The sequence below is a fragment of the Lepidochelys olivacea genome (assembly GCF_965140295.1).
Source record: "Lepidochelys olivacea isolate rLepOli2 genome assembly, chromosome: 9".
In the NCBI taxonomy this organism is placed as follows: domain Eukaryota; kingdom Metazoa; phylum Chordata; order Testudines; family Cheloniidae; genus Lepidochelys; species Lepidochelys olivacea.
The window spans coordinates 17,208,972-17,234,710 of record NC_140419.1 but is presented as its reverse complement, the minus strand read 5'-3'; the positions used below and the strand labels follow the sequence as shown (position 1 = coordinate 17,234,710).

The following is a 25,739-nucleotide window of genomic DNA, read 5'->3' as shown; positions in this document are numbered from 1 at the left end:
AAAGCAGGAAAAAGCATCGAGCTTTTTTGCAGTCATTGGCTCAGCAACCCTTTCTCTGCACCTGCTTGCCCCTCTGCACTCTAAATGCCTGCACTCAGTTGTAAGCACATTGGGGCAGAGACTGCATCTTTTTGTGCATGTTTTGAAAACTGTCTTTAGCTAAAATCTTCAGAAGTGGATGCTGATTTTGTGTGCCTCCATGTTGGGGGGTCCCATCTGGAAAGCTTTGCACGGGTGCAGAGTACCCGTAAGTCCAAGAGAAATCAATGGGAGCAGAAAGGGCTCAGCAACTTTGAAAATCACATCGTAAGTTTCTTAGTCTGGGGATCCAAAAACTGAGGCACCCAAAGTTAGAAGCTAATTTCGGAAATGCGGCTGTGATTATGCTATAATTTTTAGAGGTGGACCCAAACCAAAAACCTGTAATGGAACAACCTTCAACTTTGGGGTATTTGAAATACAAGCTTGGATCTGGATTCAAGGTTTGCAAATGGACCATCTCCTTGTAATAAGCTGTATCAAAACTCTTGATCCAGTCACCCCCAAACACTGGGCCATTTCAAATCTGGATCCAGATGCAAGCTTTGCACCCTGCGCCCATTTCTGACAATAATGAGTTCTGTTATAATGTAATAATGTACAAAAACAACATCGTGAGCTGAATTCTTAAGCACTGAATTCAGGTTACAATTCCATGGTGAACTATTTTTCAGGTTGGCATGCATCAGTCCAAGTTCACAAATCTGGGCAGGTGTTAATTTCTCAAGCAGCTTCCCCTGCCTGGCCTCCTAAATGCTGGGACTCCCCTTAACTTTGCTATTTTCAAGGGGTTTCTCCCCCACTCCCACTTCATTCTAAGGCTAGATTGTTCCCTCAGCTACTCCCCCAAATATGGTGGCTGCATGTTCTGTGGGGGAGGGGTTGTTATCTAATATACCTGCTGCCTCTTCCAATCCTTACCAGGTCTTTAGGGCATAGGGGAAGGGTGCTGCCAGCTCCATAGGACTCCAGAGGGAGGGAAAATACTCCCACATTCACTTCCAGAATGCTCGCTATTGACCATAGGTAAAGAGCTGCCCCCAAATAGGCGGCTACAGGCATACTCTTTTGCTCCTGCTGCTCAATGCACAGGGAAGGGGGAGGCAAATACACCCCATGTATTGCCTTCCAGAAGGACCAGGGAACTCAGCTGCCACATCAGACAGACCCATGACACATCTTATAGAGTGAAGTGACCACCGAGTGCTCCTGAAGAACAAAGAGAACCTGACCCGAGACTGGAGATGGTGTGGATAGCCACAGCCCCCCCTGAAGACAGGGAAAGTAAGGGGGAGGACCTGGGACACCATTGCTACAGGACTAGCCCTGACTCCCATCTCCTGTTCTAACCACTAGAGAGCACTCCCTCTCTCCCTTTTATCAGTCAGGCTCACAGATTGAATGTTATCAATTGACAGCTTTAAAGCTAAGGAATTGTATAAATTAAATGCAGTCTGCAGTGAATATACTGAGAAGCTGGAATTTATATACATACTAGATATGGGAGCCCTTAGTTATTACCCACTTAAGGCTATGGCACTGATGAATGATAAGGCCACCCTATCCCTGAAGGCACTTTTCATTATCCCCAGTATAGGAATATTGAAAGAGTGTGTGTATGTATCGAGCATGACTGCTCATTTCCATAGTTCTCCATCAGGTTTGCATTCAGTTTATAAAATAAAAAATTACTCCAGGGACATATTTCACTCATTCCAGAACCCTTTCTCTCTCCCTCTGTATTTTATTTTATATATGTGTGTGTGTATGTGTGTATATATATATATATATACACACACACACACACACAAACACAAATATATATACCTAAATCCAGACACTCCCATTCCTCTTGCAAGCCCTGATACTCTAACAATGCCTTTAAATCTGGTTACTCCTATTAAATGAGACTGTTTAATTACTGTCAATATGTAATGTTGTGCACTTCAACCTCGGCTGAGACTTCTGATCCCATTCTGCCCATGACCCTTAATGGCCATCAAATCAAAGTAATTTTGGTCAGCTCAGTATGGATCTGACATATGCCCAGGTCATGAAGATAAAGGGCCAGGACACTAATCTACCGTTACCCTGTCCATTGTTTATTACTTTTTTCAATAGAATCTAATAACTGGAAAAATGCCAGTTTTCTGTCTAGTTTGGGTTAAAACCTCTTTCCTTGGAAATAAATAATTATAGAACATTCTGAATAGCCTAGGGTTTACATAATTGGTGCCTCTTAGACAGCGCAATATACTTCCCTTTGATGTTTAGAAAGACAGGAATTTAGGAATTCAAATCAGTGGCAACGCTCCTGAGTACGCTCTGCTCTCCACCTTTGGAGGGGCAGTCTCCAAAGGAGGCTTAATTAAGGAAAGTGAAAAACAACTTTAGATTCACCAAGGTAACACAACAACAAGTGCATTGCTTCCTCTGAATGGAAGGAAAATCGCAGGAATGCTCTGACTATATGGAAGCTATTTTGCAGCCTGGAGCTCAAGTTCTTTAGAAGAAATATAAATGTCGCTCCATAATGAAATGGCCATTAGAGGATGGCCCAATGCATAAAGACAACTGGAGTGTTTAGGCCTGGTCATTGTGATTTATACATATCACTTCCCTAATGGTAAACAAAACAATTTTTCCCATGCCAAAGTCAGAGACACTCCCAATGCAGCCAGACTCTGTCTGGATTGGACAAACATTTTGACCTATTAACTGGGCAGCTGAACTTGACTATATTTTATATCTGCATTAGTTTGCTAATGCTCGTGTATTTGTATTAGGCCTCTTATAAAGTGGCTCTACAATCCAGAAAACTCCCTACTGCCTTAAATATAAAGGCAGGAGACTAGGGAAATGTTAAAGGTACACTTGGCTTTGGATCAGAGTTCCTTTTTCATTTATAATAAAGGAAGGCAACAAATTGTATTTGCCTGACTTTTAAAAATGCCAGAAAATCAGCAGAAAACATAGTAGGTATTTCTGTTAAATACTTGTTTCTCTAACCATTTTTGCTTTTCTTGATACATTAGAGATATAACACAACCAGTATATAACATAAGTAGTAATATTCTCAATTTATCTGGCTTCTTTCATCCTGAAAGATCCCAAAGCATTTTATAAACGAGGGGCTATATCATGTCATTGATTTTTAAGCAGTGCTCCCCATTGGTTTCAGTGGGCCAAAGCCTGAAGAGCCAGATCTAGCATATACTTACTACCATACATAGCATTTACCACAGTGAGTATTCTCATTAATTTCAGCAACGTTATTCAGGGTTGTAAGCACTGTGCTTGCTGTACTGAGCATCCTCAGCTCGCATTGAAACTAAGAGGGACTGAGAGTGCTCAGCCCCTTCCAGGATCCAACCTCACGCAGAGTCAGAAGGATCCAACCTATTTACAGAATAACTCAGTTTTCTTCTGTGGAGTTACTCTGGTGTACCTTAGATCAGAATTTAGCCCTTAATTTTTACTTAGTCCTGATTCAGTCGCTTACTTGAATAAGGAATTCAGGGTTTGGCTCTATATACACAAGAATCACTTCATAAATACTGTATAGATTTACTGTATCATCTTTGGTGACTTTTCTTAAAATGATACATTATCCATTTAGGGTCTGATTCTGTACAATAAAAGTCAAAAGGAGTTTTGCCACTGACTTCAATGAGAGCAGAATCGAGACCATAACAGAGTATGGCAGAGTACAGTATGTAATACATGGACAATGTCTTTGGGTAGCAACAGATATGAGTCAAACTCATATTTCTTTTATGTGGGGGGAACTTTTACCATTGGCTTCTGTAGAAGCAGGATTGGGCCTTGTTGTTTGAGGTTCAGGACCAAGTTTTGCTCTCATTTATGCCAATTTAAATCTAGAGTATGTACACTGAAATCAACTGCACATAGCTTTTAGAATGATCAGCACTGAAATCTGATGCTCTTATCATGTATTCATAAGCCAGCTTTATTGAAGAGCTTGCCATTGCTATTGTACAAACACTTCCATACCACCAGTTTACAACTGAGCTGAAAATTGGTCTGCAGACAGAGACAGACAAGCACATAGAGTTAAAATGGAAAAATCTATTCAAAATTTTCTGAATTTCAACCATAAAAAGTTGAAATTTCAACACCCAAAAAAAAGGATGCTTTTTTTTGTAAAATTTTTCATGAGAAAATGTTCCCATTTTTCTACCAGTCCTAGTCTCTGTCTAGTCTCACACCTGGTTACCCCAAGCAGAAAAAATTAGTGATGCTAAATGCATGAGTTGATTTCCATAACTAAAAAGGAGTTAATTTAGACCACCAAATCACTATTTAATAAGACTCCTGTATAAGGTTCTACAGCTAGAACACCACTGTTTTATTCACAAATGGCCCAAACCTGCAGAAACTTACTTCTGAGTGGATAATTTATTACTATAAATAGCCCAATAGTTCAATGGACCTACTCACAGTGGTAAAAGTTTGCAAGATCAAGTTCATATTTTTATTAGTATTGTACTATTATTTGCTTGACTAGTATTGGTCCACACAGAAAAAAAATACTTTTATCTTGATGTAGTATTTGTTTGTGTTAAATGTATTTTTTAAATTGCTGATGCTAGTCTGCACCCATATCACCTTTTAAAGGGTCCAATCAATTAACCCTTTTACATTCTGCTTGTAATGAGTTGCAGCAGTCAAAAAAGTGATACATAGCCTTTTAAACTATGCTAATGTATTCTCATGAAATGATTCACTGACAGCTTTATGCAGCTGCAGATTCCACTGAAAGTAGGTTTAAAACACAAAACAAAAATGATATGTAGTGAGTGAGTCAAAAGCCATTTATATGTTTTGTATTTTTGAAAGTGCATGTAACCATAGTCAAAATTACAGCTATATACCAATTATTATGTTTTCTAACTGGTAATATTGGTAGGTGCAAAACTGAAAATGACTTAAAGTAATGTGGCCAAGTCAGGTAAACTCTTTTGAAATGCTTTAAAAGAGGGATAAAACTGTTCACAAGCTTTTAACTGTATCATAATTCTTCTTGTATCTTGCCGATAACAATAAAGAAACACTTATAAATATATATAAACAGACACTTGGCATAAAAAACATTTCATGAAATACGAGTAATACAGCAAGAAAGTCAAAGAATATTTATTTTTACTGTATTTAACAGACAGATTACCATAAAGAATATGTTAAATGTAAAGGAATAACAACACAAAGTGCATTATACTTTAAAAAAATCCCACTCTTAAGGAATTTGTTATGCTATATTATATGCAGTTCAGAAAGCACTAAGTACAAGGTGTGCATTGCGGTTTTCCAGGTAGAAACAAATATTTTGGGTCACCTTCGGATCTGATTTACACCTGCATTATACTGTTCTAACTCTATTGACTTCAGTGGATTTAGATTTCAGTCCAGCAAAGCCCTTAAGCACACACTTAACTATAAACAGGCAAGTAGTCCCATTAAAGTCAAGTTAAGAGCACGCTTACGGGCTTTGCTAGATTGCAGCCATACTACTGATTTACGACAATGTAGTGAGATCAGAACCAGACCTTACGTTTTCAGTAGAGATGGGCTCAAATGACAACATATGCATCCAGATCAAAATCCAACTGTCAAACACTTCTGAGTTCTAGAGATATTTTGGGCCAGGCTGATCTGTAATTTTAACACCAAAACCCACATTCTATTACACCCAAAAATGCCATTGGCTTTTAAGAGATTTGGATATGCAAGCCGTGCAAGATGAAGACATTAGAGACCAATGTCCCAATTTATATAGAACCGAAACATAACATTTTTAAACCTTTAGATTAAAGTAAGCTCCCAGCACAATTAAACTACAGCTTCATAATATTTCTTTCCCAGAATTAGGATTTCTTTTTAAAATCACTTCACTATTGCTTTTGGCTAGCATTCACCTTATTATGTAATATTAACTTAGAGAAAAGTAAAGGGTGCCTTCTAATAACTGTTAACTTAAAGCACTTACAAACAAGTGCCATTTGTGAACCAGTAGAGAGCGCAGGAATTAATTTACATTACAAAAGTACTAGATAAACACATAATTTACAATTTAAATTTCAAATGACAACACTGAGGTTAAGTAGCATGTTTTAACATATTTATATATATACAGCAACTGGACATCTGGCTTAATCCAGAGCTGCAAGTAAACTGTGCTCAACAGTAACTGAGCAGAGCATAATGCAAATATCATTTGATGTCACCTTTGCACACTTATACATGCACCCATACCCTATTCCTGGAACTAGCCTGGGGACATTTTAGCCACTGGTGCAACTTAGAGCAGCCACAAGGCTGCTGTAAATTCTACTACCTGGCAATTAACCCTCTATTCAGGATTACCAAAGCACAGCAGTTTTCCAGGTAGGCCCCCTTTTCCCAGATACACATTCTACATCAGGACCCTCTTCAGACAGATGCATTTCACCCAAAAGAAACGTATTTACCTGGACCCCTCTTACCTGAAAATTGTTGTACCTAAACACATTATCCAAAATTGGGTTATGTCCCCTGATGAGTCTCATTTACATTGAAAAGGCCCCAAAGTATCCTTAACTTAGTATATAAATTCCACATCCCTGCTCTATAGGATAAATGGGATTCCACTGTTAATGTAGTTATTAATTATACAGTATCACGGCTAACCAGAGTCAGCCCCAGGCCCTGCAAAGCCTGTGACTGCTGGCTCCCTTTAAACTGGGATAAACTAGAAGGGTAAAGGAAAATCTCCTTCAGCAAAGATACTGCGGCTAGCACAGCAAGAAGTTGCAAAGCCATTTCATTTTACTGCAGATTTATTCCCGGCATGTGTTTTCCACTTCAGTGAAATCTTTTACCTCCCTACAAGGTCCCTTTCATTAGCCACAGTTCTCTGGTGCTCTCATTGACCACGAGGCTGTGACAAAGCTCAAGACTCAAAGATAATCTATATAATGTAGAAGGCCTTATCAGAAAGAAGCTGCCCGCCCACTACTATTCTTACAAGTCCCACTCTAACAGGTTTTGCACATTTTTCTGGTTCATTAACCAAAGCAGAGTTAGAAGGTCATACTCCATCACGGCTGATGCTAGCGGTGGTCTGTCCACCAGCAATGGAAAACCATTCATCAAAACAACATGTCCCAAAGCACAGCATAATGCCAGCCCTGGCTGCTAGCCTCAGACAGACAGCCAAGCTATTGAACATCACCCAGGGTCTAGTCTCCTTCCTCTTCCGTTCCTAGTCAAACTGGGGAAGCACCAAAATTAAGAACTAAGTGACCCGCTGATGTTCTAGGAGAGTGCTTTGGTCCTTGCCGTTGTCCTGTATCAGTCTAAATGACAGCCAAATTTAAATCAATACATCTATGGTCCATTTGCAGTGAGGTGTAGAAAATCTAACAGAATCAAAAGGTCAGGAAAAGAAAAGGAGGGTAAGAGCTCTGGCACTCAGTCCTGCGGCAGAGAGGTGAAGGGAGATGGGGCAAGTGATAGGTCTGCATCTTGAAGTGTGTTTGCTGCAGGTGGGGGATTCTGTGGCAGGCAGCAAGACACCAAGAAGCAGTAATTCAAGGGGTGAGCAATTCATCTCAGAAGCACATAGAAAAAGCCCTGCTTCTATTATTTTCAGATATTGTCACTCTCCCTAAACAGCCATTGGTGCCACTAGACCAAATGAGTCAAAACTCTGATATGTTTAAAAAAAAAAAAACTTTCTCCGCAAAAGATCAGAGCATTTGCCTCACCTGTGACACAAGCCCCAGTGAAAGGAATATTTGTTAGATATTGGTGCTTAGATACCCTGGTGAAATGGATGGATTAGACGTCCAGCCACTTCAACACTGAAATATCACTGAAAAGGGAAAACTACCCCCCTAATGACTAAAAGCCATGAAAAAAAAAGAGACTTCAGCCTTCACCAAAGCCCATATTGGAGGGTAGGGGCAGAACCCGGGATCCCCTTGTTCAAATTCCACCACCAGATGAAAGAGATGACTGGGATCATTGCTCCATCTCTGACAGAGTCACTCCCTCTCTGGGTACTACTATACCGTTCCTCACAGAGATAACTCGTCCCTGGGGCTCAAGATACTTTCACGGTGGTTCCCACATAATTCCATGGGTTGCTCAAGGAAATACTGCCTTTAGCTCGTTCTAAATTTACCTGCCATTACTTTCAGCAAGTGACTTTGTTCTGATGAGATCACACGAAAAGGAGGGACTGACCAATTTGTACCGCAGCCTCCTGTAACAGGCTCCTTAAGTTGACCCACCCTGTTAGTAGGTGCTAGAGCCCTGCAGGGAGATGGTGACGGATTCCTGCTGACTCATTGTGGCTCTGGAACACAAAGGGAAGTAAGGGTGCTTGTTTGGGCAGAAGGATCTCTGAGACAGAGAAGTCTCTTCAGGGCATCCACAGGAAAAATCAAGAGTAGTGAGAAAGCTTGAGCTATGTACATTTTTTGTTTGTTTCTTATTTTAATTACCAATAAACCCAAACCAGGAAGGGGTTAAATCTGGACTAAATGTACTGGGACAGGTTCTCAGCAGGTGTAAATAGGCATAGTTCCTTTGACTTCAATGTAGCTACATTGATTTACACTAGCTGAGGATCTGGCCCAGCATGTGTAGATTCTGTTCAGAGTAGATGGAAGAATACCACTGCAATCTTTTTTTTTGCCCCCGTTTCCTCTGTTCCATACTTACTAATCCTCATTTTTGTATGTCTTGTCATAAAGCAACCCCTACCATACCTCTGACCATCTGCTGTATAAGATATGTGAACACACTGACCATTCTCTGAAGACCATAAAAAATCCAGATCCAACTTCAGGAAGAAATCAGCTGAAACAGGATGCTCCAAGTCATTGGCACTCTGTATTCTGTATGCTTGAAAGGTTTCTGGGACAACACAAAGAGTACACAATCCTGTTTAGCCAACATACGATTGTAAAAGCAGATGTGGTGCTCTCTTTCACACACTAGAATCTTGTTGCTAACTTAGTTCAACATCTTTTCCTCATTTGAACAGGCCACTCAGGAACTCAGCAATGATATAGCACCAGAATAAGCCTTCTGCTTCACCTTATCTGCCCATCTTGGTGAACAATTTTTTTAAAAGAAGAATTTAGAAAGCAAAAGCAAGACTATCTTAAAAGCTATCCTCAAATTTTACAGACGATTAGAGAAGGAAGAATGTCTGGTAAGAACTGTCATTGTTCCTCACATCATGATCAGAATAGATAGAATATACATATACTGTATCTATACAGCTCCATGGAAAGATGTTCTCATAAGTAAAGTATTAAGGGTTATTTCATCTTTCTCCCAAGCTTTAAAGTCCAGTACATCTCATGGAATACGATGCTCCCTGAGACCACCCCAAAGGGAGATAAAACATCATGTTTCAAGGATTAAGCCAGTCTCTGACTACTATGGTTGAGGATGAGCCTTCACTAGAGAGTCAAATTGTCCCACATCTACCAACCGTGGAGTTTCTTGCATCTGCCTCAGAAACATCTGAGGCGAAACACTGTCAGAGACAGCATACTGGAGCAGGTGGACCATGGGTCATAGATTCATGGATTCCAAGGCTAGTAGGGACCATTGTGATCATCTAGTCTGACCTCCTGTCTAACACAGGCCATGGAACTTCCCCAAAATAATTCCTAGAGCACACCCTTTAGAAAAACATCCAAACTTGATTTTAAAATTATCAGTGATGGAGAATCCACCACAACCCCTCATAAATGGTTCAAGTGGTTAATTACTCACAGTTTTAAATGTCTGCCTTATACCCCATTTGAATTTGCCTAGCTTCAGCTTCCAATCAATGGATACCTTCTCTGCTAGACTGAAGAGTCCATTATTAAATATTTGTTCCCCATGTAGATACTCATAGGCTGTAATCAAATCACCCCTTAATCTTCTCTTTGTTAAATTAAATAGATTGAGCTCATTGATATCTATGTCAATCTAGCACTTTCTATGTTTCTAGGTTCCTAAAAGAAAGCTATATCTTGGTAATTCCAAGACTAGCATCAGCAATGAAAACAGCTGGCAGGCCTGACTGATCTCATGTCAGTTCCATTGACTTCAGTGCATTTACTCCTGATTTAGAGTACTGTGAGAGAAGAATCAGGTGCAGTCTTTGTCTATGCGGAATCTGAGGGCTATAGATTATATGGATGGTTTGGACTTTGCCTCAGCTGAGTGGAAAAGGACTGTCCATATAAACTCATTTGTCATTCAGCGGAAGGATAGTTTTCAATGAAGGGGTTAAGAGAAGCACACGTGCATGCGTGCACACACACACACGGAAGTGAAAAGATGGCTGAAACCACCGTCAGCAAAAAATACTTTCTTTGTCTGAGTTTCCCAGTATCCTGCGTGTGCTCAAAATGCATCTTCAGTATTACTGGTGTATTTTAACAGACAGATCTGTCTTACCGCAACCAGTGTTAATCACCTCACCTGTAAAAAGATGAATCTAGACTATTTCCTAGATTAGACATATCTTTCTATCTTACGCTATCTATCCATCCAAGGTATTTCTAGGGCACCCATTACTGTAGTATCAGTTACAGTGATTAAGATTTGCCTAGGTTTGTCCACAGTAGCTTCTTCTATATCAACAGCTTTACTTCCTCTTCCTTTTTCCTTCCCTCGCTCTGTTTCATTGCTGTTGTAATTCCTTGTTTTCAATTGGGGAAGGGGGGCTGGGTGGAGTGGGAATGTTGTTGCAAAAAGATGTGTCTTCTAACATGCTCTGACAGTTAGACATCAGCCAGGGCTTAGACTTATCTCTTCTGATTTGTCATTCCACAGGTAGGAGCCTTGAACAAGATTGTGTTATCTCTAGCCTGGCAAGCTTCATTCTGGAGCTCTAGGTGCACAGCTGTCTCTGTGGGTCATGAATAGGAAGGCACCTTCTGATGTACCTCAGCGCCAAACCATTAAAGGGTTTAAAGAGTGAGCACAGTGCCTTGAATTGGGCACCAGATGCAAACTGGGAGCCAGCAAAGGGTACAGAGCATTGGTGTGATGCATATTTAGTTGCATTTAGCCACACTAGCTTATATACATTTTCAGCCTGTCAAAGGATGAGACTAACCAGAGAGGGCAGGATAAAGATAGGTGCGCTCGTCAGTCTGCCAAGCACTGCACATGTTCCTAATTTAGAGTGTGTTAGGAAGAGGACACAGTGGAAAGTGAAAAAGAAAAAGTCTAGAGCACATTGAAAGGGATACTAATTTCAAAATATCCAGTCCTCAGACCAAGCATCTTTTACATAGTGCCCTGAATTTCTTTAAAATTCTTTTTTAGAAAATTCCCAGAGAGGTTTTTCCGCTTGCCTCTTTATGCTGAAGCAGGTCTGACAGCAATACCATCATACCTGCTCTTCACACCTCTCTCTCTCTCTCTCTCTCTCTCTCTCTCTCTGTGTATATTTATAATCTGCCTACTGCCTGGTCACCTTGTTTCATTTCTGCTGCTACTTTTGCTGCTAAACACCCTCTTACAGATCCTGGAGAACCCCACCTCCAGAACAGTGAAACTCAAAATGCTGTCAAATGTACAAGACAAACCTACTGGGAAAAAAAGAGAGTGAAATAAAAATATTTTTCGAATTTCTTTCTGTTCCAGTATTGTAGCGGTTACAACTGCAAATGCAACATTTTCAGAAGGAAACACGATTGTCAAGTTGATGATAGTGTCCCTTTAAAAAGCCTTTGTCTAGTTTCTGCTTCTCAATCTTTTTCCATGTATTTCTCAGTGTTCCTTTTCTCCTTCATGCTATGTAAGTAGCGCTCAGCACTGTATGAGATAAAATTCTATTCTACCCCAACTAGCCATTTTCAGGTAATAACTTGGACGCTGTGAATCAATCTGCTCTACCCTGATCTACACTGTCTACTAAACTGCAACTGAGATTCATCCAGGATGTCTAAATACCCAGGAATATCTGGAATAAAAGTATTTGAGTCCTTAGCCAAATTAAAATTTGAGGGAAGGACGTTGTTTGTTCTTAGTAAGAGCTAAATTCAAACAATCAAGGTCAAAACTTCTCTCACAACAGAATGTTGAGGGACACTCAACTCGGACATCACCATATCAACTCTCACTGGCTGGTCAGTGATCTTGATGGCAGAGCACTGTTCACTAGTAACTCTTGAAAGCCGATCAACTTTTTTGTAGTTGTCACATACACCACAGATGTTCATTTCAATACCCAGCCACTTTTAACTCATCTATAAATGACTTTCCCCAGGAAAAGTGTAGTGAGTATAGCTTTGTAAAATGTTTGAACAAGATGGCCTCAAACCTGTGCCAGGTCAGTGTAAAACAAACTAATCAAATGAGCAACAAATGTAAGGTTACTCTTGTGTAGAAAGTAGTTGTATACATTAATATAGATACACACACACTTTGGCAAAGGTTTTCAAAAAGTGACTAATGATTTTGACAGTCTCCATTTTTGAGGGCTAATTTCAGAAAGTGTTCAGCAACCACACTGTGAAAATCAGGTCTCTGTAAGGTGACTCCAGTTAGGCACCCAAAAAATGAAGCCACTTTGGAAAATTTTGTGATTCATCACCATATATAGTGCAAACTATTTACAAGCCAATGAGGCAATCCCACAACACTGAGTTCAATGGAGAGCCTCCAACAACAGATCTATGTGGCACTGGACAGGCCTGCCTTGCGGGCTGATCCAAAATCAAACATTTTATATGGGGGTGCAAATTATTTGACTGCACCCCGCATCCTGCCTTTCCTTCAAAACTCTCTATATTTTGCAGAAACCTTATCTCTTCAGTTTTCAAATATCTATTTTGTGAACAGGAAATTATATCTAAAAACATTGCACTGCTAACAAAATTGCAATCAAAATTCAGAAAATGTCTGCGTAAAGCCAATTTTACAGCTAGCTCCCTGGAAAGTCATAATATCACTCTTCTTGTTCCTTAGTATATTTCATTCACACTATGTTATGCTCCATGGGGTATTTCTCTACATGAAATCTGTGAGGGTTTGGCTCCAAAATATCCCAGCATAAAACTGAGCTTATGGAGCCTCACTCAGAGGTTGCCTGCACCCTTTTTATCGGCACTGATTTAAAAGAACTTTAATAGGCCTGGTAGACTTGGAGGATTCTTCGGCTGCTGGCACTTCCCAGCTACACTGCTTCAGCCTCCCTTGCAGCAAACAGACAGATGGAACCACAACCTGTGGATTTTATAACACCGGGTTATCTGGCTGCATTTCCCGCTTCTTCTCCTGCAAGTCCCAGTGAAAATAATTTGTCTTTGAAAGAGAAAGGGTGATGCTGCAAGAACACGCAAGGCTTAAAGTGGTTTGGGTTACCCATGGTGGACCTAGTCAAAAATAATACAGGCATCTGAGGATGGTTTGAGTGGGGCTGGCTGCTGGTAAGGGGAGAGGGCCAACGCGGCTGAATCTGACATTACATCTGCCAGCCAGCAAGCAGAAAGCACAATACCAAACACCCCCATCCCAGGGGATTTGCCTAAAAGTGACCATCTTGCCTCAGGACTTGATGCTGCTGCTGTAATGGCACATGCGGGGGCCTGGAGATGGGGCGAAGGTGCGTTTTTCTTACATTCTACCCTGTGCATGAGCTGTGTAAGTTCATAACAAGCCAAGCACAAAGGGCCCTGAATGGATTCTGTAGTCACTGCTCTCATTCAAATAATAATAAATAAATGTCAAAAACTGTCCATCTGAAGATAAATCTCCTGGTTTTGGTTTATACCTGATCCTCGAAAGAGGGATTTGGTACTATCACCAGTTGGGGCGCACCGGGGATCTAATCTGGGTCATCGTAGGCCACTTGTGTGGTTGGTGTATTCACATAGTGCCCGCTGACGAGCTAAGTCAGACAATTTCACCTTGCTCTTTCACTTTGGATCTGCTCACTAGTATTAATTAATAATTTATTAAGGGGGCTTGAAACTTTTTATTCATCAGGCATGAAACTTCCCCCAGCCCTTCCTGACATGGCAGACCTGGTTTTGCTCAATCCTCAATTACTTGGGGTGAGATACAGTTCCCTCACTTATTTCAGGTAGCACCTCACTCTGCAGGTTGTTGAGTAGTACTTACTCATGTGAATAATCCATGGACTACTCATGTATTTTTCATTGTGAGTAGGGGGTTGCAAAATCTGGTCCTGAACTATTAGTCCATTCTATTAATGCTACGTTTTTTACAATTGTTCACTAAGAAATAATAAATCAACATTATTATAATATCCTATAGTAACCCAATACAACAAGGTTAGCAGTAGTATAAAGCAGTGCTTGTAAGGCTAGAACTATATATCCTCTTCTTCATTGTGTATGCCTAGTCTGACATCCCATGCTGGTTCTTATATCCAAAAATACATCAATAGCTCAAAAAACACAACTTCAATCTTCTTTCAAGTAATTTATTTCCTTTTGTCCCTTAACACCTGGCTACAAAGAGAATGGGGAAAGATTAAAACACACAAAAGTGATTGCATAATTCCTCAAAAAGGTGCAATTAAGTGAACTGTGGTTAAAAAGTGACCACATCAAGGTGAAACTGCAAAGAGATTTCAAGTGGGAAAAGTTAATCATTTAAAAATACAATTAAAATTTTAAATGATTTTTAAAAAATAAAAGCACTACAGGTCCCCAAAGCCAGACATGTTTTAGATACATTTTGGGTGATTTTTTCCTATGGGTTAATCCTCATCTCTGATTCCTGTCCCATCTTCTCTTTATTCTGCTGAATTAAACTGTAAATCATGAAATTCTAGGAAGTACTGGGAACATTCAACAGCACAGGAGGTGTTTACTGGATGTACCAGGTACCTTCAGCACTAGCTAACTGGTTTATATAGATGATTGCAGTGCTTGTGAAAGCAAGAGACTGATAGCATTGATTAAAACCAGCCAGGCATAATGGGAGCTGGCATTGTGCAAGATTCCCTACAACACTCTGCCAGTGTACCTCAGTGTTGATCTCCACCACCCTATTATTCCCAGTCCTGAGCTGCTACTGAGCAGAAACAGAGACTCTGTCACATACTGTCAGGCAGGGGGGCAGTTAAGTGATGAGGTAAAGCAAAAAACAAAAATGTTTGTATATGTTTTTCATGGTCCCCTCTTCAGCGATGTTCATATTTCATTGATGAGGGTTTGTGCACATTATACTAAAATAGCTCTTAAATGAGGCCAGATTACAGGGCCAAATTCTCCTCTCCAAATTTACACTGATGTAAACCCAGGTATTTGTCACAATTTAGGTCTCACTATAGAATAAAAAGATGCTAATCAAAAATATTTCTAAAGAACAATGGAAGTGGATTACTACTGCTGTAGGACCTGATCCAAAGCCCATTGAAGTCAATAGAAATCCTTCCACTGATTTCAATGAATTTGGGATCAGGCCCATAACATGCACTAAGCCAATTCTGCTTCCAAGATACAAAGTCTTTTGCCACTTTGCCAGGCTGGTGTTCATACATGAGCAAAGCAGCTTCTTTGAAGGGTAAAATTCACACTTCCCTGCATAAAGGCTTTGCACAAGAAAGAGAAACCTACTTCTATTTAGGTACTCATATGGCCCACTTTACTGTAGCATCTGAGAACCTCACAATCTTTTGAATGTTTATCCTCATTAAGAATCCCACTGAAGCTAAGGAAGGACTCCAGCTTGTATGGTTCTGACAGAATTCAGCCCCACATATTTGGAGAATCCAATAAAGGAACAAAAAGACTCATACTTCTGTTGTGCCTCTACCAGTATTCCCTTGCACCGCTCATTCCTTCACTCCCTCTGCACCCTCCATCTCCCACTGAAATCAGTGAAGATCTCAGTAAAATGAACGGCAGGACTGGGCCTTATTTACATTCATGCTGGAACCGCATTAGCGAGAAGTATAGCTTTGGCAGCTCGAGTGCTAACACTGTTTCCCCAACCACTTTAGATTGGGGTGAACCATTTTATAAACCAGATTACAAAATCATAATATAAACCATTGGAGACCTAGTATCATTTATTCCCTCCCTTCTTTTACTGACTTATGTTGTTTTGAAACATCCTACAAAGTCATCTAATATTCACTTCTTCCACAATTGCCAGATGTTTATATTTCATGATCAATTTGCTGTATGGCATGCACTGTATTACACATATATTGTATTACATCTTATTGCCTATGTGGCTTTTTGGGGGCTGGGATCATGTCCTTCTGTGGGTATGTACAGTGCATAACAAAATGGGGCCTCGTATTTGACTGGGGCCTTTGCATGCTACCACAATATAAACAACAACAATAGTGTACATGTTATATAGTAAACTGTCTGAAGCCAAGCATTTTCCCATAGCACACAATAAACATACATGGCAAATTGCATTATGCAGAATATATTTATGGCTAATTTTTAAATTTAAACCATCTGGAAGTTTTTGTTAGATTGTTTGATGTGAAATGCTCAGCACAGTGGATATCTAATGATATCTAATAGACAAAATAGTATGATATTACAATATTCCCCAAGCTTTCCTATTTTTGTAACCCTCTCGACAATTAAACTGGCAGAACTAATATTTCTTTAAATTTTGTACATAATCAGTGGTACAGTTGCCAAAAACAACCCATTCGCAGAAGCCTCGCTTTTCTGGTTTCTAACTTACTACAGTCAAAAAGTGGAGTTGTGCTCTAGAAACACTTTGCTATAGAATAGAGAAGTTTGTCATGGAGCTATAGTTCAGGCTCGGTGGTAGTTTTCATTCTACATTTTATTTCACTGGGGTTTTAGACTCAATTATGAGTTTACATTAGGCTAAAACTTAGCAAATAATTCAAACACGAGAGCTATCCCATCTAAAATAATTAAAGCATTAAATTTGTTCTCCTCTGTGAAGAAAACCAACATGTTTTAGTGTCCAAATGAGACACTATTATGGTGTCCAAATGAGATTTTCAAGAACTTCCCAAAATCAGTACAAGGCCTGCAAAGTCAGCTACTCCAATCAGCAAGTCAGGTTTTACATTGTGCTGTATATCTGCGATCTGAATTGGGCCCTTAGTACTTAACGGACTAGTTGTTTTCAAAACACAGAACATACCTTTAGCTACTTTCTCGCTGCCTGTAGTTTCTGGGGTTTGGAGGCCATGTGGTACATTTCAGCCTTAACTTTGAATTTCCTTTATTTAGTAGATCAAACTTTGACATTCCCTGAAGGTACTGTGTTTTTTATGTAGCTGTGTATATCCTAGCTTGAAAGATAATATTGCCGTGAAACAGAACAGAGTATTAAATCCCTACAAGAAAATAACTGTATTGCACTCTCCAGTCCTTATTGCTATATTAGTCTGAATTAATTATATTCAATACTTGGCATTAAATACAATATTCACTGCAGGCTAAATTTTCTCCCTCCATGTATATGTGGCTCCCGTTTAGTCGAATGGGAGCTGTGCATGTATATCTGAGAGAAGGGGTAGACTCTATATCTATGCCCTGGAAACATGTCTAGGAGGTTTCTAAGAACTGACATACTAGCACAGGGAAGGGGCATAATGTCCATGAACAGTCAGGCAGGTTTCTCTCAATCTATCAGGTGTTTTAATTTTGATAATAGAGAGGGCAATATAAACAGGCAAACAGCCATGTGTCTTTATTTAGGCAATAACACTCTATGTTCACACTGCTTCGTCCCCTACATTAATCCTCCTTTCACATCCTCAGTGCTCCTTATTATTTGCACCTGCCTCCTGATTAACACCTCACTAATGCACACACCTGCCACGGTGCCAACACATTAACCCATGCACTCTGGTGTGGCTTTTTAAAAAATAATAATAATATTTGTAGTGGTAATCAAATGAAAGTAAATAAGATTCTGGGGGAAATACTGCAATGCCACTACAAAACATTTTATCATAATGGTATTAGTCATAATTGTATCACTTTTACCTTGTGCTTTCTGGAACTCCTCCTTCATTCACCATCTGTTTATAGTATCCACCTGTTGCCCCCTACCACAAACACAGACTGTAAGCTATTTGGGGAAGGGACCATCTTTCCATTAGATGTATGCATGGTACCTAGCACAATGGGGTCTCTAGGGGCTACTGGAATACAAATAACAGCAATGATGCAAAAGAGACAAATGAATAACAATGGGGATGCAAAAGAGTAGTGTGGCTGTCATTAAGACCCTAGAACCCACTTTTTCTTAATAAATACCATTACTTTTGTTAAATGGAAAAGTGAAAGTCACTGTATTCCTAGCTTAGTTTTTAAAAATACACTTATCATCCCAACCTTAGGCCTTGCCGATATGCAAAGTTGCACCCATTTAACTAAAGATGTAATGTAAAATTGATTTTGTTAAACTGGGTGAAAAGGGTGCACTGAGCACCCTTAAATTGATATAAACATGGTTTATCTTGATTAGTGCAGCTCAGTCAAGAGAGATTTGAAATAATCTGAAATAGGAGAGTCTACACAGGATTTTGCATGAGTTTAACTAAGTATCTTTAAAACCTGATTTAAGTTAAAGTGCTCAACTTGTGTGTGTGGTGTAGACACACTTAGGTGAGTTTTTACAAACCTCCATCTGCTTCCCCCATTCCCTCGCTTCATCTACCCTCTATTGTGACTGCAGGGGATTTTAATGATCATTGATACTTTTTTTAGTTTGTTCTCTTGCATAATGTGTACCTATCATAGTAGAGAGTAAATTCCACTTCACTGCTCAACAACTTTGATGGCACTGTTGGGGAATTACACTCCTGAAGAGGGCCAAAGAACATTTTCTCAGTTAGGACATGGCCGCTGACAAACTGAGGTCAGGAAATATTTTAAATAGGTTCCTTCTCTCCCTCCACACCCCCCAACGATCTAGATTAGTGTGTTCAAACACATACACACTCCATATCTACCCTATGCATGTAGATATCATATACATACAGTAATCATGTACAGGTGCACACACCTCTATACCTACTTTCCCTATATTGTTGACACACAGTCTTTGCATGTACACAATCTATACATGCAGACACGGTGATTATGCATATGTGCACGCAAACATCTACAGCTATTCTGTATTTACATGCCTAGGTACATTTACAGCCCTCATATATAGACACTCAACCATGTCTATCTGCTATGTATCCATATATGTTTACCTACAGATACAGATTAGATCTAGCTACATGCATAAATATACATGCACACACGCATATAAACAGAGACACATATAAGGAGTTTAAATAAATAGGTGAATATGAACACTAATAGCCATTTATGGCAACAACAATGAAAGCTGTCCCTGGAGCCTGCATGTGGTACAGCAGCCAAAATGATTGAGTATCCACAGGGCATTGCTAAAGCAATGGCACACACATGGGCCTCCTTTTAGAAATGATTAATATTTAACTGACTTTCTGAACCTAGCTTTGTTTTTAGTTATGATTAGACAGCATGGCACGCCGAGCAGTCCGCAAAGGTCTGTGCGTTCCTGCGGGGCTGCCCAGCCCCACCCCGCTTCCACTTCGCACTAGCCAGAGAGAGAGAGAGATCCATGGCTGTAACCAAATGCCTTCCCCTGTGTTGGTGTGTGTCTAGAAAGAAAAGGGAAATCAGCCTGCGAGGCCGATGTAATAAGATGCTGCAGCTTTTGCGAAAGAGGTGAAATAATTTTAAACACAGACACACAACGAGTTTATTTATTTAGAAACTTGTTAAATAGAGTCTGGGAATTCAAATATTCAGTGTTGACATTGTACAGAGCTGGCTGGGAGCCAGCTTCAAACTCTCTAGAGAGATCCCCAATGGACAAGGAATCCAGGACTTTCGCCCCTCCCACTTGAACTAAATAGGTAAAAGTCATTAGTTATACCCACAAGCAATATCTGAATCGGAGTCCAATAATGTTGCCTCAGCCAGGGTACTTCAAAGGCGTACAAGTGTGTTTAGCTTTTTAGTGCGGGAACTGCAGCAATATGTCACACTTTTGAAACAGTTTTGTAAACAGTTCCTTCCCCTTTGCAGAGACATTTCTTAAGTTTCTTGTACCCCATGTAAACAGCCTTAATTAACTGGGGTTACATTTTTCATGTACAAATAGATCTATATTAATAATGATCTCTGCTTTCCGATTGCCCTGCTTTCTCTTTGTGTTTGGGTCCTTCTTTTTTTCTCGAAACCTTTGTAGACTACATACATTTCACTGGTGGAAGCAGACAGAAGGCAGACGAGGTGGAGAAGGGATGGGGGTTGCTGTGAAAGATGATCTAATTTTAGAAACAGCATCGGGGGGGGGAGCAGAAAATTGTTTTCAAATTCAATGAAGTCTATCGACCCCAGTGAGTCTCTGGATGCCCTGGGAAAAAAAAATCACACACGCTTTCCATCCTGAAAAGGGTTAATCAAGTGCCTTGTGAAAATGTGCTTGGCATATAATGCGATTGTCTCGCCCCCTATTCCCCACCCCCCTTGCTGTGAAAGAGCCATCCGGGAACAAACTACGTACTATTTGTATATTACATTATATATAGTGATATGCACACACACGAATCCCAAATAAGTGTCACGTGAAAGACAGATGGTAACCTCTGCACCTCCAAAGTTCCGGGCAGGGAAAGTGGTTTCCCCATTAAGACTCGCCCTGCTGATACTTTGCCACATTGTAAACTGCAGTGTGAACGTTCCGGGGATCCACGCTGATTCCGTGCCTATGCCCTGCTAGACCCAGCTGCCTCCAGATTCATTGCAGAGCTCACCCCAGCCCCCGATCTCTTCAGATTCAGCGTCTAGAGCCACATGACCCATGTCTAGACCCCCAGAATCCCCCAGAACCCGGACTCAGTGGCCCTGTTTAGCGGGATCTAATCTCCCAGACCTTCCTGGAGAGAGGCTGTTTTGACAAGACGTTTAGCTGTAGGAATGAGGGTGATGGTGGTTGTATTCCGCCCTCCCTATTTGGGGGATTGGCTTGGTTAGCTTTGCAGCGGGAGGGGGGGAGAGGAATTATTGGGGGAATTATTGGCCTAGAAGTGGAGGAACACATTCAATTCCTCGTGTGCCTTAGATCGAGATGGGAGAGTCGTTTGGTTTCTGTGCACCAGAAATTTGAAGAGGGTGGGGGAGTGACAAGAGGCATGCTAGAGACAATAGCGCTGATCGTAGTACGTGTCCAGGTCCTCCCTTTACCCGGGCCCCCTTTCCTAAAAAGCAGGACTGAGAGTTGAAGAACCCCTCTCTCCTTCTCTGGAAGGCCACATCAAATCACTCAGCTAAACGGGACTCCTGTCAACTACTCCACATGAATCGCAACTTGTGAGGTGGGCGGGGGGGGGGACGACTAGGAAACCCGTTTGCTTCCAAGCCATACAAAAAGTGTTATGGTTGGTGTGGATGGGTGTGTAGTACACAAGCTACAGATATCATGTATCATCTATGAAATATACATATCCAGAAATCCATTTAGCTATGAATTGGCCGAATGCATAGCGATATAGATGTGGAGGGATTTTTTTACCGTCAAAATAAATGGAGAGAAAGAGTATCTCCCTCCATCTTTTCCTTAATGAACCGTCTCTTTCCCCTACCCCACTATTTCAAAATAGAGCGACGCGTTATTAACCTTCCTCTAAACTTAGAGGGTTTCTTTGACGAAGTATACTGAAATGTTTTAGGAGACTATTTACACAAAGTGCCAAGTGCAATAAAGAAGTACTAAGCCAGAGGTAATGGCAAATAAACAGCCTTGCTAAAGGGGGCTGAAAGCCTGGACACTGGCAAACATTTCCCTTTTCAAAAACAAATTCCCGGACAGAGTCTTAAACAGGCAAATAAACTTGCCAGGCTTTTAAGTAGTAGAGAGGCAAGTTACAGGCGCAGGAAAACCTGCTGGAACTCGGGAAAGTGTTATTTTACTATCTCCGATGGTTAGATAGTTCTGGACTTGCACTAAATTGCCTGTTTAAAAATAAAAACCCGGTGATAAAGTGTAAAAGTAACAAGTGCCCCCTTATTCACGTGCGTTCTCCTAATCTGATCACCTTCTGTCTCTTTACGAGGCTACTGGGTGGCTAATGGCTACCACTGGTTTAGACTGTACAGCCTGTTCGGTGCACGGGGTTGAGTTCTGTGAAGTGTCACTCTTCAGGAGTGATTTTCAGACAGGGATACAGTCGGACAAAAAAAAACCCGCCACAGTGTGACACCATTGATAGCACAAACGGTGGTCGCTGTAAATTACTGTCGCCATGCAGGTGCAATCCTGGAACTCTAAAAAGGTGCAGCGGTCGAGATAGTGTCTCTGCTCGGGAGCTTTGCAATGTGCACCCTTCTTTTCCCCATATTATATTCAGACTTCATTTCGAATATGCCTTCAAAAAGAAAAAAAATGTCTTGCCTCTTTTCCTTCCCTTTATTTTTACAGCTGGAGATTTAAAATATTCACTAACTATTCATAACGTGGCTTCTTTTGTTTCGTCTGAGATTTTTCAGGTTAGCAAAAGTCCCTAAATTGCTATTTCAATATATAGAGGGAAAATATAAGCATCCAATTTCCCTTGGTTAATTATAGGCAGAACTTTCCCGACTACTGGTGTTAGTCACAATTTGGGGGGTGTTGTCTCTAGTTTATTTCACACACACAGAGGCAAAAGTGGAATAATAAGAGAATTCCAATTGTATCCCGAGTGGGGTGTTTTTCCAAGTTACAGCCACAAAACGTTTCTTTTTATTTTTTTTTCTTCTTCACAGCTCCGCAATTAAATCGTGAAGAGAAGGGGTCACAGGATGAAACCAAAAGCTGAAAACTTTTCCTGTTGAATGATTGAATTACAGGGGTCACCACTAATTTTCCCCCACCAGCACAGGCGCGCATACACCACGCCATGAAACTCACACGGTATTCGAAGGAGAAATTAAAGGGGTCTCAAAATACAAAAATCTCAACTTTTTAATACGATTTCCTTTATGAGCGTATTGTAACCGAAGGATTATATAATGCAACGCATCTGTCTAGGGAAAGCTGCTGCCGCTGCTGTGACTGCCAAGACATTCAACCCAAAGAAGAAAGTTTGAAAGTGATCAAATCTAAGCATTGCAAAGCAGCAGCAGCCCAGAAACGTTAGGGAAAATTTATGATACATATGTGCTATTGAATGTAACACATAATTTTCACAATTAGCCTAAAAGCAGGGATGGTGACCTGGAAGCTTTTTTGTTTTCAAATTGTGCTGATGGATCTACTTTAAAATCAGCTAATCAAATATAGGTTGTTGTTAAGTTTCACAGAAAAGTAGATGAAGATCCAAAGATCTTTTGCTTTCCCTTTTCTCTAGTTACATATTTTTTCACTAGTAGACAAAAACCGATTGTTAGTCATTTATGATGTTATGCAGCGTTCCATCTACCATTTTCCGGCACACTTTCAGATGGAAATTAAAGTTGCAATTGAGATACATATCCAATGAAACTTGCATATAGTATATCCCTACTCACACACACAAATAAAAGACATCAGTTGTATTTAAAATAAGACACGAAGGCAGGCTACTTTTCTTTTTTTTTTTTGCAACTGTTGCAATTAAAAGATCATTATCGCTGTCAAAAAGGAGAAGATGGAGTGCCTGTAAAAATAAATAGAGCAGTATTTATGCCGATTGCTGAGACCCAAGCTAACACAATATAGACCTAGTGCAGCCGAACTGAATAAACTGCGAGAAAACGCCTGAAATTACAATATTTAGATCAACTTCATCCTGTGGCTCCAGTGGGCAGAGAGCTGATCTAGCGTTTAAACTGGGCTGATGGCCCAATCACTTCTGCCCTCTCCCCAGCTCCTCACATATACTCCATTTACGAGGAGTCACGAAAAACGCTGCCACTCTGGGCTAGTGCTGAGACGGAATGTATTATTCGTCTGAAGCAGGCTCCGGGATTTTGTTGTTTGTTTGTTTTTTAAACCGACCAGAGCACTCGATCCCAAGGAGACATAGTGGAAAGTTGCAGGAAGCCACTGAAGAACGAAACCGCTTGGCCTCGTTTTGCAGCCAAAGCCCTGCTACCTTGCACCTTCAGACTGCACTGGCAGGAGATTGTTTGCCCCACGCAGGACGAATTTAACTTACACTAAAATCAAATGCATCAAAATCTGGTCAACAAGCCTTGTCCACTGTCACTCGGCACGCGCTGCGTTTGACAGCGTCTGCAATGTTGCACACAGGAAATAAACTGGAACATTTCCTCCACAACTATTTCTTTCTGTTTCCTGAGTGCATAGGAATGGGGCGGGAGGGGTCCCCATTAACGCAGCGTTTCCAGCGGGGGTGTGTGTGTGTCCCCATTAATGCAGAGTTCCCAGCCGATCCATTGAGCTAAGATTTTACTTTCTGCGCCTTCTCATTACCACCAATGCAAGAGGGAAGGGAGCCCCGGAGCTGCCTCCCTGGGCGCAGAGATTGCAGCCTCACGCCCCAGTGTCGAGAAAACAGAGAGTCAGAGCCCCAGGCTAAAGGTCCCTGACCAGCCCCCCTTCGGAGAGCTCCGCTAGCTACCTGTGCAAAGCACTAACTGGGATGCCCTCCTGGGAGAGCTAGAGGGAGGGGGGAGCTCTCGCTTCCCTTGCCCCCCCCCCCCCCACCTGCCTGGACTCTCCTGCTTTGGCCGCTGGAAGCTCAGAGCGAGACCTGCCGCCTGACTCCCTCCCCCTCCCCTGACCCACACACCCCTCCCCTCCCCTCCCGAGCTTGCCGAGAGCCGACAGCGCCCACTATGGTCTCAGCTGCTCTTCGCAGCCCCGGCGGCGGCAGCCACCGCTCAACTTCCAGCGCTCGCCACTGAACTTTTCCTCAACTCCTTCTCCGCCTCCCAGCGCCCCCGCAGCCAGCCCGAGCGGCCGGGCAGCGCCTCCTCAGCGACCCCGCAGCCTCCCCCTCCTCCGAGATAAGCACACACACCCCCACCGCAACCCAGCGATCTGCCTGCTGGGGGGGGCTGCCTGAAATCCTCCCCCCACCCCCGCCTCTGATCCCCCCAGTCCCCGCCAGCACCCCCAGCCTGAGCCTGCGTCCGCTCTCCCAGCCGCTGCGCTGCGCTCCGGGATGCGCTCCCCGGCTGGGCTCCGGCGCAGGGGTGCTGGGATGCTGCAGGTTGCGTTGCGCCCCAGACCCCGGCGCATCCGACATTCCACGCAACATGGCAGAGAGCGGGTGAAAAGCCAATGGAAAGGGATATTGCACCTACTTGTGGCCAGTTTTCTTGCCCTGCCTTTGGATCTCATGCTGCCAGTCCCGCGCCGCTGCTGTGGTGGGTGGGGGGGGGGTTTCCCTCTCGGATCTTTTGCTCCTTTTTCTCCCCCCTCTCTCTCTCTCACTCTCTCTCACACTCTCTCTTTCTCTCAATCCAGGCTCGCTATCTCTCCAGCATTGTCAGTTTGGACACCTTCGCACATGCGCACGGGCGGCTCCCCCCCCCCCCACACACACACACACACTCTTCCACATCTCAGCGCCGCCAAAAAAAGTTTGGAGCGATCTATCACTTCGATTTCAGGATCTTGTCAGCTGGCAATCGGTGGAGTGGAGGAGGCCGCCCAGGGAAGGGAGCGAGGACACCTCTTCCTCTCCAATAAAAACAACCTGGACAGAGCCAACC

At 41.7% G+C, this 25,739-nt stretch overlaps 1 protein-coding gene across 9 annotated transcripts in view; it reads right to left on the bottom strand.

Annotated features, from left to right (window-relative positions):
• MECOM (MDS1 and EVI1 complex locus) overlaps positions 1 to 25,465 on the bottom strand; it is a 459,726-nt gene extending 434,261 nt beyond the window's left edge. For 4 of the 9 annotated variants that reach the window (XM_084639167.1, XM_084639169.1, XM_084639168.1 and 1 more), the window contains exon 1: positions 25,329 to 25,463. In XM_084639167.1, coding sequence (XP_084495293.1) covers positions 25,329 to 25,365 — 37 coding nt within the window. In that variant the 5' untranslated portion in view covers positions 25,366 to 25,463. Of the gene's footprint in view, positions 1 to 25,328 lie in introns of all 9 variants that reach the window. The other 5 variants (XM_084639161.1, XM_084639166.1, XM_084639163.1 and 2 more) reach the window with 3 other exon arrangements.
• Positions 25,466 to 25,739: the final 274 nt, after the last annotated feature.